This window comes from Salvelinus sp. IW2-2015, unplaced genomic scaffold (genome assembly GCF_002910315.2).
Source record: "Salvelinus sp. IW2-2015 unplaced genomic scaffold, ASM291031v2 Un_scaffold4530, whole genome shotgun sequence".
NCBI lineage: Eukaryota > Metazoa > Chordata > Actinopteri > Salmoniformes > Salmonidae > Salvelinus > Salvelinus sp. IW2-2015.
Window position 1 is genome coordinate 24425 of NW_019945800.1, and position 13122 is coordinate 37546.

Here is a 13122-nt window from a genome sequence, read left to right on the forward strand (position 1 = left end):
CATCAAAGTTGGATCAGCCTGTAGTGTGGTTTTCCACTTTAATTTTGAGTGTGACTCCAAATCCAGACCTCCATGGGTTGATAAATTTGATTTCCATTGATAATTTTTGTGTGATTTTGTTGTCAGCACATTCAACTATGTAAAGAAAAAAGTATTTAATAAGAATATTTAATTCATTCAGATCTAGGATGTGTTATTTTAGTGTTCCCTTTATTTTTTTGAGCAGTGTACATATTCCATCTAGACACTGTTGCCCTAGAGCACACAAAAAACTATACATACTTCGGCCCACGTTTTTTTTTCTCCCATGTTTTGGTAGCTTTCCCCAGATCTATGCCTCGACAACATCATGTCTCAGAGCTCTACGAACAATTCCTCATGGCTTGGTTTTTAGACAGATGTGTGCCTTTCAAAATCATTTATAATCATTTGAATTTATCACAGGTGGACTCCAATCAAGTTGTAGAAACATCTCAAGGATGATCAATGGAAACAGGATGCACCTGACCTCAATTTCGAGTCTCATAGCAAAGGGTTTGAATATTTATGTAAATAAGGTATTTCTGTGTTTTATTTTTAATAAATGTGCAAAAATGTCTAAAAATCTGTTTTCGCTTAGTCATTATGTGTAGATTGCAAAAGATATAAAATCATTTTTTTTAGAATAAGGCTGTAACGTAACAAAATGTGGAAAAGGTCAAGGGGTCTGAATACTTTCCGAAGGCACTGTACCCTAAATAAGAAGGGCAAAAGGAACATAACATTTGATATCCCAATTAGTATCTGGCTAAAAACCTGTTGTAAAACACACTCTATGGTTGTGAGGGCTGGGGTCCACTCACCAACCAAGAATTCACAAAATGGGAGAAACACCCAATTGAGACTTTGCATGCAGAATTCTGCAAACGCAAAAACCCAAACAATGTATGTAGAACAAAATTAGGACATCTGCTAATTATAAAAATCCAGAAAAGAGCTGTTCCATTCTACAATCACCTAAAAGGAAGCGATGCCTACACATTCCCTCACAAACCTCTCACCTCAGCCAGCTGATTCTGCGCCTCTGTGAACAAACACAAACAGACCCAAATAAACAGGTCAAACTGGAATGCTATCTGGCCCTAAACAGAGAGGACACAGTGGCAGAATACCTGACCACTGTGACTGACCCAAAATGAAGGAAAGCTTTGAGTGAGTACAGACTCAGTGAGCATAGCCTTGCTATTGAGAAAGGCCACCGTAGGCAGACCTGGCTCTCAAGAGAAGACAGGCTATGTGCACACTGCCCACAAAATGAGGTGGAAACTGAGCTACACTTCCTAACCTCCTGCCAACCTCCTTCCTAACCTCCTGCCAACCTCCTGCCAAACATCCTTCCCGACCTCCTGCCTAACATCCTTCCTAACCTCCTGCCAACCTCCTGCCTAACATGCCGTCTATCTGCCTTGCCTACACATGCTCCCAACGCTCCTCAACTCCTCCTAACCTCTGGCCCAACATCCTCCCTAAACTGGCCTGCCTACACATCCTCCGCTAACCTCTGCCAACTCCTGCCAACCTCCTGCCAACCTCCTGCCAACCTTCCCGTGCCAACCTCTGCCAACGGCTCCTGCCCAACCTCCTGCCACACTCCCTGCCTAACATCCTTCCTAACATCCTGCCCTAACTCCTGCCAAGCCTCCTGCCAACCTCCTGCCAACATGGCCTCCGCAACCTCCCTAAACCTGCCTACTCCGGCTAACATCCTTCGCTAACCTCCTGGCCAACCTCCTGCCTACATCTGCCCGTAACACCTCGCTGCTAACTCCTGCCAACATCCTCCTAATTCGCTGCCACCTCCTGCCTAACTCCTGCCTAACTCCTGCAACCTCCTGCCTAACCTCCTGCCAACCTCCTGCCAACCTCTGCCACCTCCTGCACACTCCTGCCAACTCTTGCCCAACCTCTCAACTCCTCGCTGCCAACTCCTGCCAACTCCTGCCAAATCCTGCCAACATCCTGCCAACCGTCCTGCCCAATGTATGAACGCCTTAAAGATACATATTCTCCTCAGATCACACAGACCCACAAAGAATCAGAAAACAAATCAAACTTGATAATCTCCCTTATCTGTTAGGGTGAAATACTGCAGTGTGCATCACAGCAGCAACATGTGTGGCCCATTGCCATGACAAAAGGGCAACCGATTGAGCTCAAACAACATTGTAAATACCACAAATATTTATGTTGGTCTTCCTCACTATTCATACACTACAAACTATTTTCACATGATTAAAACACTGATAATATAACAATGGAAAATGTCTATTCTTTTTAAAACCTTTGTGAGTGCAATGTTACCTGTTCAACGCTAACTGCTCAAATGGTTACCTGTTCAATGTTACTGTTCATGTTACCTGTTCAATGCTAACTGTTTCAATGTTCAATGTTAACTGTGTTACTTCCTAATAGTTTTTTTATATTGTTTTGTGGTCTTGTCACTTTAGTTTGTTTATTTCACTTGCTTTGTCAATGTAACATGTTTCCCATGCCAATAAAGCCCTGTTGAATTGAATTGGAGAGAACAAGCAAGATAAAGACCCAGCACCAACCCATATTAAACCCTCCCCTTCCTCCTGGTCTCAGGCCAATCGTCTCCTGCTGGCTCATAAACACTCCACTGAAATATTAACACACACTGTCAGACCTCTGCCCAGACACACACCTAGCACTTCTGCAGACCAATCCTAAGTAAGCCGACAGTCTGTTAGGTGGGAATGGGTGCATTGTGTGTGTGTGGGTGTGTGTGTGTGTGTGTGGTGTGTGTGTGTGTGTGTGTGTGTGTGTGTGTGTGTGTGTGTGTGTGTGTGTGTGTGTGTGTGTGTGGTGTGTTGTGAGAGAGAGAGAGAGAGAGAGAGAGAGACTTACGTTCCAGTCGATCGGATGAGAGAGAAGGCGTGACGTTTGATCTCCTCACCCCGTCGACCCCAAGCCCCTACACAGATACAGGCACTGTCAGTAACACACACACCCTAACAGAGCAAGACAACGGTCAGTAAACACACCACACACACACACAGCACGACACCCCTACAGCGAGACGACCGTCAGTAACACACACCGCCTACAGCAAGACAACCGTCAGTGAACACACACACACACACACACCCTAACAGCAGACAACGGTCAAGTAACACACACACACCCCTACAAGAGAGACAACCGTCAGTAACACACACACACACCCTACAGCGAGACAGACGGTCAGTAACACACACAGCACCCCTACAGCGAGACAACGGTCAGTAACACACACACACACACACACACACAAGCGAGGACAACGGTCAGTTAAACACACACACACACACACACACACAACACACCAACACACCCTACAGGCGAGACAAGCCGTCAAGTAAAACACACACACACTCTCTCACTCTTACCCAGGTGGTTAATTTGTGTGACTGTTCTATCAGTGTTTTGTTACTTGTCATGTTTTGTGTAGACCCCAGGAAGAGTAGCTGCTGCCTCTGCTAAAGGGTTAGGGTTATGGTTAGGGTTATGGGGATCCTAATAAACACACTTACCCAGGCGGTTAGCAGGGTGGCGTTTAAACAGCATTCTCAGCAGACTCTGGGCTTCTAGACTCAGGAACTGAGGCATCCCTAACTTAGCTCTGAGGAGGGAGGGAGGGAGGGGAGAGAGAAGACAGGAGAGAAGAGCACGAGTGAAAACAATGTCCTGAATAAATGTCAAATTGGCTTCTTACCAAAATATCGTATGACAGACCACGTATACACCCTGCACGTCCTAATTGAAAAAGATAATGCAAATAAAAAGTGTAGTCTCTCTCATGCTTTATTGATTTAAAAAAAAGCTTGAGACTCAATTTGGCATGAGGGCCTGCTGTATAAACTGATGTAAAGCGGCGTTCTGGGAAAACCTACAATATTATAAAATCAATGTATACAAATAATGTGCGTGGACCAAATAAGCAAAAAACACAGATTTCTTCCCTTCGGGCCGGAGGGGTGAGACAGGGATGCAGCTCGAGTCCCACCCTCTTCAACATATATATCAACGGATGATCTGGTGCAGTTGATCTGGTGTTTCAGTCCCCAACCAAGGAGGGCCTACAGCAGCACCTAGATATTCTGCACAGATTATGTCAGAATTGGGCCGACAGTAAATCTCAGTAAAACAAAAATAATGGTATTTCAAAAAAGGTCCAGATGCCAGGACCACGACCATAAAATCTATCTAGACACCGTTGCCTTAGAGCACACAAACAACTATACATACCTCGGTCTAAACATCAACACCACAGGTAACTTCCACAAAGCTATGAATAATCTGAGAGACAAGGCAGAAGGGCCTTCTACGGCATCAAAAGGAACATAACATTTGACATCCCCAATTACTATCTGGCTACAAATACTTGAATCAGTTATAGAACCCATTGCCTTCTATGTTTGTGGTCCACTCACCAAACAAGAATATACAAAACAGGAAAAACACCCAATTGAGAATTCTGCAAAAAATATCCAGAATTAGGACTATACCTACAAATGATAAAAATCCATAAAATAACTTAAATCTACAACTACCTAAAAAGAAGCGATTCTCAAACCTTCCATAACAAAGCCATCACCTACAGAGATGAACCTCTGCCAGCTGGTGCAGGGACTCTGCTACAAACACAAACAGACCCCACAGGGCCCCAGGACAGCAACACAATTAGACCAAACCAAATCATGAGGAAAAAATTATATAATTGATACATTGGAAAGAATCATTAAAAAAAACATAGCAAACTGGAATGTTATTTGGACCTAAACAGAGAGTACACAGTGGTAAAATACCTGACTGAGACTGGCCCAAAATTAAGGAAAGTATTGACTATGTACAGACTCAGTGAGCATAGCCTTGCTATTGAGAAAGGCCACCATAAGCAGACCCGTTCCTACAGAGAAGACAGGATGTGGCTACTGCCCACCTCCTAACCTACCAAATGTATGACCATATAAGAGACATATTTCCCTCAAATTTGTGACCTGCTGCCACAAGATAAAGGTCAACCAGAAGGTCAGATACACAAATGTAAATATAACCTATATTTATCCCCCGTCATTTGTATATTCTCCTATTTGCACATTGTCACAACACTGTACATAGCTTATGTAACATTTTAAATGTTATACTCTGGAAACTGCTAACAATATGATATTATGTTATTCTATTACATTTTGGGGTAATGTTTACTGTTAATGTCTGATTGTTGTTGTCTTTGTTTTGTTTAAATCGCTTTGTTGTTTTAGCATTTGTAAAAAGAGGCAAGAGGAGAAGGTAACAATGTAACAGAACAAATCACAAGTTACCTACTATGTGTACCTACACTGGAATTACATTGTACCAACATGTCAAATTGGGTAGTTATGTAGTCGGTAGTTTAGTGTTAGTGCACAGTTAGGAAAAACTACCAAGACACACTTCTACACTCCATCCTCCAGGTGGCAGCACCAACCGAGTCAAGGGCTGTGCTCTGCCAGGAAACCTTGATAAGCACATCAGGTTCTGCCAATTAGGTGATGGTCAGTCAGAGTCCCAGCCTGCAAGCCGTGAGGCTGGTGGTTTTGTTTGGTAGCCATAAGGCCTTGGGTTTTCAAACTCACCGACCCAAATGAGTCAAGACAGAGCTGGCCTGGACCAAGGTAAGGTTGCAGTCTCCTGGGTACCACATCAGTCACTGGCTTTATCAAGAAGTGTATCAAGGACGTCGTCCCCACAGTGACTGTACGTACATACCCCAACCAGAAGCCATGGATTACAGGCAACATTTGCACTGAGCTAAAGGCTAGAGCTGCCGCTTTCAAGGTGCGGGACTCTAACCCGGAAGCTTACAAGAAATCCTGCTATGCCCTGCGACGAACCATCAAACAGGCAAAGCTTCAATACAGGGCTAAGATTGAATCATACTACACCGGCTCCGACGCTCGTCTTATGTGGCAGGACTTGCAAACTATTACAGACAACAAAGGGAAGCACACCCGCGAGCTGCCCAGTGACACGAGCCTACCAGACGAGCTAAATCACTTCGAGGCAAGCAACACTGAGGCATGCATGAGAGCATCAGCTGTTCTGGGCGACTGTGTGATCACGCTCTCCGTAGCCAACGTGAATAAGACCTTTGAACAGGTCAACATTCACAAGGCTGCGGGGCCAGACGGATTACCAGGACTACAGGAAAAGGAGGACCGAGCACACCCCCATTATCATCGACGGGGCTATAGCGAAGCAGGTTGAGAGCTTCAAATTCCTTGGCGTCCACATCACCAACAAACTAGAATGGTCCAAACACACCAAGACAGTCGTGAAGAGGGCACGACAAAGCCTATTCCCCCTTAGGAAACTAAAAAGATTTGGCATGGGTCCTGAGATCCTCAAAAGGTTCTACAGCTGCAACATCAAGAGCATCCTGACCAGTTGCAAGGCAACTGTCTTTGACAAAAAATTGTCAAAGACCCCTGCCACCCTAGTCATAGACTGTTCTCTCTACTACCGCACGGCAAGTGGTACCGGAGTGCCAAGTCTAGGACAAAAAGGCTTCTCAACAGTTTTTACCCCCAAGCCATAAGACTCCTGAACACGTAATCAAATGGCTACCCGGACTATTTGCATTGTGCCCCCCCCCCCAACCCATCTTTTACGCAACTGCTACTATCTGTTCATCATTTATGCATAGTCACTTTAACCATATCTACATGTACATACTACCTCAATCAGCCTGACTAACCAGTGTCTGTATATAGCTTCACCACTGTTATAGCCTCGCTACTTTTATATAGCCTGTTTTTTTACTGTTGTTTTATTTCTTTACTTACATATTATTCACCTAATACCTTTTTTGCACTGTTGGTTAGAGCCTGTAAGTAAGCATTTCATTGTAAGGTTTACACCTGTTGTATTCAGCATTTCACTGTAAGGTCTACTACACCTGTTGTATTCAGCATTTCACTGTAAGGTCTACTACACCTGTTGTATTCAGCATTTCACTGTGAGGTCTACTATACACTGTTGTATTCAGCATTTGACTGTAAGGTTACTACACCTATGTATCAGCATTCTCACTGTAAGGTCACTACAACCTGTTGTATTCAGCATTTCACTGTAAGGTCTACTAACCTGTTGTCTTCAGCATTTCACTGTAGGTCTTACTACACTGTTGTATTCAGCATTTCACTGTAAGGTCTACTACACTGTTGTATTCAGCATTTCATGTAAGGTCTACTACACCTGTTGTATTCAGCATTTCACTGTAAGGTCTACTACACCTGTTGTATTCAGCATTTCACTGTAAGGTTACTACACCTGTTGTATTCAGCATTTCACTGTAAGGTCTACTACACCTGTTGTATTCAGCATTTACTGTGAGGTTACTACACCTGTTTGTATTCCAGCATTTCACTGTAAGGTCTACTACACCTGTTGTATTCAGCATTTCATGTAAGGGTCTACTACACCTGTTGTATTCAGCATTTCACGGTAAGGTCTACAACCTGTTTGTATTCAGCATTTCACTGTGAGTCTACTACACTGTTGTATTCAGCATTTCACTGGTGAGGTGCTACTACACCTGTTTGTATTCAGCATTTCACTGTAAGGTTACTAACCTGTTGTATAGCATTTCACTGTAAGAGTTACTACTCTGTTTATTCAGCATTTCACTGTAAGGTCTACTACACTGATGTATTCAGCATTTCACTGTAAGGTCTACTAATTCTATTCTCTCCTTCTCTTCTCTTTCTCTCTCTCGGAGGAGGCTGAGCCTGGGACCGTGCGTCGGGCTGCCGGGCGTGATGGTCCTTGGCTGTCCCCAGTCCACCTGGCCTTGCTGCTATTCAGTTTCAGCTGTTCTGCCGCGTTATGGAACCGCCACCTGTCGGACCTGCTATTTTCAACTCTTGATGATGACTATGAAAAGCAACTGAAATTATTCATGATTATTATTTTGACCATGCTTGTACTTATGAACATTTTCAACATCTTGGGATAGTTTTGTTATAATCTCACCCAGCACCAGCCAGAAGAGGACTGGCCACCCCTCATAGCTGGTTCTCTCTAGGTTTCTTCTAGGTTTTGGCCTTTCTAGGAGTTCCTAGCCACCATGTTCTACACCTGGCATTGCTTGCTGTTTGGGTTTTAGGCTGGGTGTCTGTAAGCACTTCGAGATATTAGCTGATGTACGAGGGCTATATAAATAAACTTGATTTGATTTGATTTACTACACCTGTTGTATTCAGCATTTCACTGTGAGTCTACTACACTTTGATATCCAGCATTTTACTGTAAGGTTACTACCTGTTGTATTTAGCATTTTCACTGTAAGGTCTACTACACTGTTGTATTCAGCATTTCACAGTAAGGTCTACACCTGTTGTATTCAGATTTATGTAAGGTCTATAACTGTGATTTAGCATTTATGTGAGGTCTACTACACTGTTGTATTCAGCATTTTTTTTTTTTTTTCTTTTTTTTTTTTTTCACGAAGGTCTACACTTTGTTCACATTTCACTGTGAGGTCTACTTACACTGTTGTATTCAGCATTTACTGTGAGGTCTACTAACTGTTGTATTCAGCATTTCATGTGAGGTCTACTACACTGTTGTATTCAGGATTTCACAGTGAGGTCCTACTACACTGTTGTATTCAGCATTTCACAGTAAGTTCTAACACTGTTTGTATTAAGCATTTCACTGTAAGGTCTACTACACCTGTTGTATTTCAGCATTTTCACTGTGGAGGTCTACTACACTTTGTATTCAGCATTTCACTGTGAGGTCTACTATACTGTTGTTTCAGATTTCACTGTAAGGTCTACTACACCTTGTTGTATTCAGCATTTACTGTGAGGTCTCTACACCTGTTGTATTCAAGCATTTCACTGTGAGGTCTACTACACTGTTGTATTAGCATTTCACTGTAGGTCTACTACCCTGTTGTATTCAGATTTACTGTAAGTTACTACACCTGTGTATTAGCATTTCACTGTAAGGTCTACTACACCTGTTGTATTCAGCATTTCACTGTGAGGTCTACTACACCTGTTGTATTCGCATTTACTGGGAGGTCTACTACCTGTTGTATTCAGCATTTCACTGTAAGGTCTACTACACTGTTGTATTCAGCATTTCACTGTGAGGTCTACTAACCTGTTGTATTCAGATTTCACGGTAAGGTCTAACCTGTTGTATTCAGCATTTCACGGTTAGGTCTATCACCTGTTGTATTCAGCATTTACTGTGAGGTCTACTACACCTGTTTGTATTCAGCATTTCACTTGTAGGTCTACTACACCTGTTGTTCAGATTTACTTAAGTTACTACCCTTTGTATTCAGCATTCATGTAGGTCTACTACACTGTTGTATTCAGCATTTCAACTGTAAGGTCTACTACACCTGTTGTATTCAGATTTTCACTGTAAGGTCTACTACACTGTTGTATTCAGCATTTCACATGTGAGGTTCTCATACCTGTTTGTATTAGCATTTCACTGTAAGGTCTACTAACCTGTGTATTCAGCATTTCACTGTGAGGTCTACTACACCTGTTTGTATTCAGCATTTCACGGTAAGGTCTACTACACCTGTTGTAATTCGGCGCAAGTGAGGCCCTTAAGAGATGCTCTGCTTTTTTGAACACCACTCCACAATGAAGTCTGCAGGCTCTAGTTTTGTCTGTGATTATTGTCCAGTCATATGGTCGTGATGCAAAGAGGGCCTAGTTAGCTGCACGCCCAGAACAGAGGGCACGTCTTGCTCTCATTGCAATCAGAAGACTGATATTAATACTTGCTGCCTGTTCTCTTGGCTAAGAGTTGAGGAAAGACGTGTGTCACTTTTGTTTTTTAAGAACATTAATGTGTTGAAATTTCCTAAATGTTTGCATCACATAGACACAGCATGCCACAACAACCAGACATGCAATGTGGTCTTTTCACAGTCCCAAGGTCAGATCCAACAACAGCACAGTGTGGTGGACTCAAAACAAAGCACAGTGTGGTGGACTCCAAACAGCACAGTGTGGTTGACTCCAACAAAGCACAGTGTGGTTGACTCCAACAACAGACAGTGTGGTTGACAAAGACACATGTGGTGGACTCACACAGCACCAGTGTGGTGGATCCAACAACAGACCAGTGTGGTGGACTCAACAACAGCACCAGTGTGGTGGACTCCAACAACAGCACCAGTGTGGTGGATTCCAACACAGACCGTGTGGTGGACTCCAAAAACAGACCGTTGGTGGATCCAAACAGCACCCGTGTGGTGACTCAACAAAGCACCCGTGTGGTGGACTCCAACAAAGCACAGTGTGGTGGCTCAACAACAGCACCAGTGTGTGGACTCCAACAACAGGCACAAGTGTGGTGGACTCCAACAACAGCACAGTGTGGTGGACTCCAACAACAGCACGTGTGGTGGACTCAACAACAGACCAGTGTTGGTGGATCCAACAACAGCACAGTGTGGTGGACTCAACAAGCACCAGTGTGGTGGACTCAACAACAGCACAGTGTGGGGATCAACAAACACACGTGTGGTGGACTCAACACAGCACAGTGTGGTGGACTCACACAAGTGTGTGACTCCAACAGCACAGTGTGGTGGACTCACAACAAGACCCGTGTGGTGGACTCCAACAAAGACCGTTGGTGGACTCAACAACGCACCCGTGTGGTGGACTCCAAACAACGACCGTGTGGTGGACTCCAACAACAGACCCGTGTGGTGGACTCCAACAACAGACCGTGTGGTGGACTCCAACAACAACCGCACCGTGTGGTGGACTCACAACGACCAGTGTGTGACTCGCAACAACGACAGTGTGGGACTCCAACAACAGCACAGTGTGGTGGATCAAAAAGCAAGTGTGGTGGACTCAACAACAGCACAGTGGTGGTGGACTCCAACAACAGCACCAGTGTGGTGGACCTCAACAACGACCAGTGTGGTGGACTCCAACCAAGAGTGTGGTGGACTCCAACAACAGCACCAGTGTGGTGATCCAACAACAGACCAGTGTGGTGGACTCCAACAACAGCACAGTGTGGTGATCAACAACAGCACCAGTGTGTGGACTCCAACAAAGCACAGTGTGGTGGACTTAACAACAGCACAGTGTGGTGACTCACAACAGACCAGTTGTGGTTACTCCAAAACAGCACATGTGTTGACTCAAGCACATTGTGGTTGATCACACAGCCCAGTGTGGTTGACCAACAAAGCACCAGTGTGGTTGACTCCAACAACAGCAAGAGTTGTGGTTGACTCCAACAACGCACGTGTGGTTGACTCCACAACAGCACCGCGTGTGGTTGACTCCAAAAGACCAGTGTTGACTCAACAACAGACCGTGTGGTGACTCCAACAACGCCACCGTGTGGTGGACTCAACAACAGACCAGTGTGGTGGACTCCAACACAGGACGTGTGGTGGACTCCAACAACAGCACCCGTGTGGTGACTCCACCACACAAGTGTGGTGGACTCCAACAACAGCCCAGTGGTGGTGGACTCAACAACACAGCACCAGTGTTGGTGGATCCAACAACAGCACAGTGTGGTGGACTCCAAACAGCACAGTGGTGGTGGACTCCAACAACAGACAGTGTGGTGGATCAACAGCACAGTGTGGTGGACTCCAACAACAGCACCAGGTGGTGGACTCAACAAAGCACCAGTGTGGTGGACTCCAAAACAGCAACCAGTGTGGTGGACTCCAACAACAGCACCATGTGGTGGACTCCAACAAGCACCAGTGTGGTGGACTCCAACAACAGCAAGTGTGGTGATCCAAGCACAGTGTGGGTAACAAACAGCAGTGTGGTTGACTCCAACAACGAGACCAGTGTGGTTGACTCCAAAACAGACCAGTGTGGTTGATCCAACACAGCACAGTGTGGTTGACTCAACAACACACCAGTGTGGTGGACTCAACAAAGCACCAGTGTGTGGACTCAAAACAGCACAGTGTGGTGGACTCCAACAACAGCACCAGTGTGGTGGCTCAACAACAGCAACCAGTGTGGTGGACTCACAAACAGTAACAGTTGACTTACTTGAGGATCATGTTACATTGTCTCATTGGGTCTTTGCCCTGGAATGGTAACGTCCAGTAGCATTTCAACTATACAGAGAGAGGAAGACATTAGGCTGGGGTTAACAGTAGGTTAGATACAGGTAGAGACATGAGTGGGGTTAGGTACATGGTTAGATACAGGTAGAGACACTAGGCTGGGAGTACGGGTTAGATACGGTAGAGATTAGCTGGGGTTATGGTAGAGGTTAGATCAGGTAGAGCATGAGGTGGTTATAGGTACAGGTTAGATACAGGTAGAGACATGAGGCTGGGGTTACTAGGTACAGGTTAGATCAGGTAGAGACATTAGGCGGGGTTATAGGTACAGGTTAGATACAGTAGAGACATGAGGCTGGGGTTACGGTACAGGTTAGATACAGGTAGAGACATGAGGCTGGGTTACAGGTAAGGTTGATACAGGTAGTAGACATTAGTGGGGTTAAGGTACAGGTTAGATAGCAGGTAGGAGACTGAGGGCTGGGTTACAGGTAAGTTAAGATTACAGGTTAGAGACTTAGGCTGGGTTACAGGTACAGGTTAGATACAGGTAAGAGACATGAGGCTGGGTTACAGTACAGTTAGATACAGGTAGAGACATTAGGCTGGGTTACAGGTAGGTTAGATACAGGTAGAGTGAGTGGGTACAGGTACAGGTTAGATACAGTAGAGACATTAGGCTGAGGTTAGGGTACAGGTTAGATACAGGTAAGACATTAGGCTGGTTATAGGTACAGGTTAGATAGGTAGTGAATTAGGCTGGGGTTAAGGTAGGTTAGATACAGGAGAGACATTGGCTGGGGTTATAGGTACAGGTTAGATACAGGTAGAGACATGAGGCTGGGGTTACAAGTAACAGGTTATGATACAGGTAGAGCATGAGGTGGGGTTATAGGTACAGGTAGAGACTTGAGGCTGGGGTTACAGGTAGGTTAGATACGGTAGAGACATTAGGCTGGGGTAGTAGCAGGTTAGATACAGGTAGAGAACATTAGGCTGGG

General features: G+C 44.7%; 1 protein-coding gene across 1 annotated transcript in view; it reads right to left on the reverse strand.

Moving 5' to 3' along the window:
* The window catches only part of LOC139026359 (ribosomal protein S6 kinase alpha-6-like), a 21719-nt gene extending 9566 nt beyond the window's left edge, over positions 1-12153 (reverse strand). The window contains exons 1-3 of the mRNA XM_070441679.1: positions 12105-12153; positions 3573-3661; positions 2908-2974 (exon numbers count right to left, since the gene is read on the reverse strand). Coding sequence (XP_070297780.1) covers positions 2908-2974; positions 3573-3661; positions 12105-12130 — 182 coding nt within the window. The 5' untranslated portion in view covers positions 12131-12153. The remainder of the gene's footprint in view (positions 1-2907; positions 2975-3572; positions 3662-12104) is intronic.
* Positions 12154-13122: the final 969 nt, after the last annotated feature.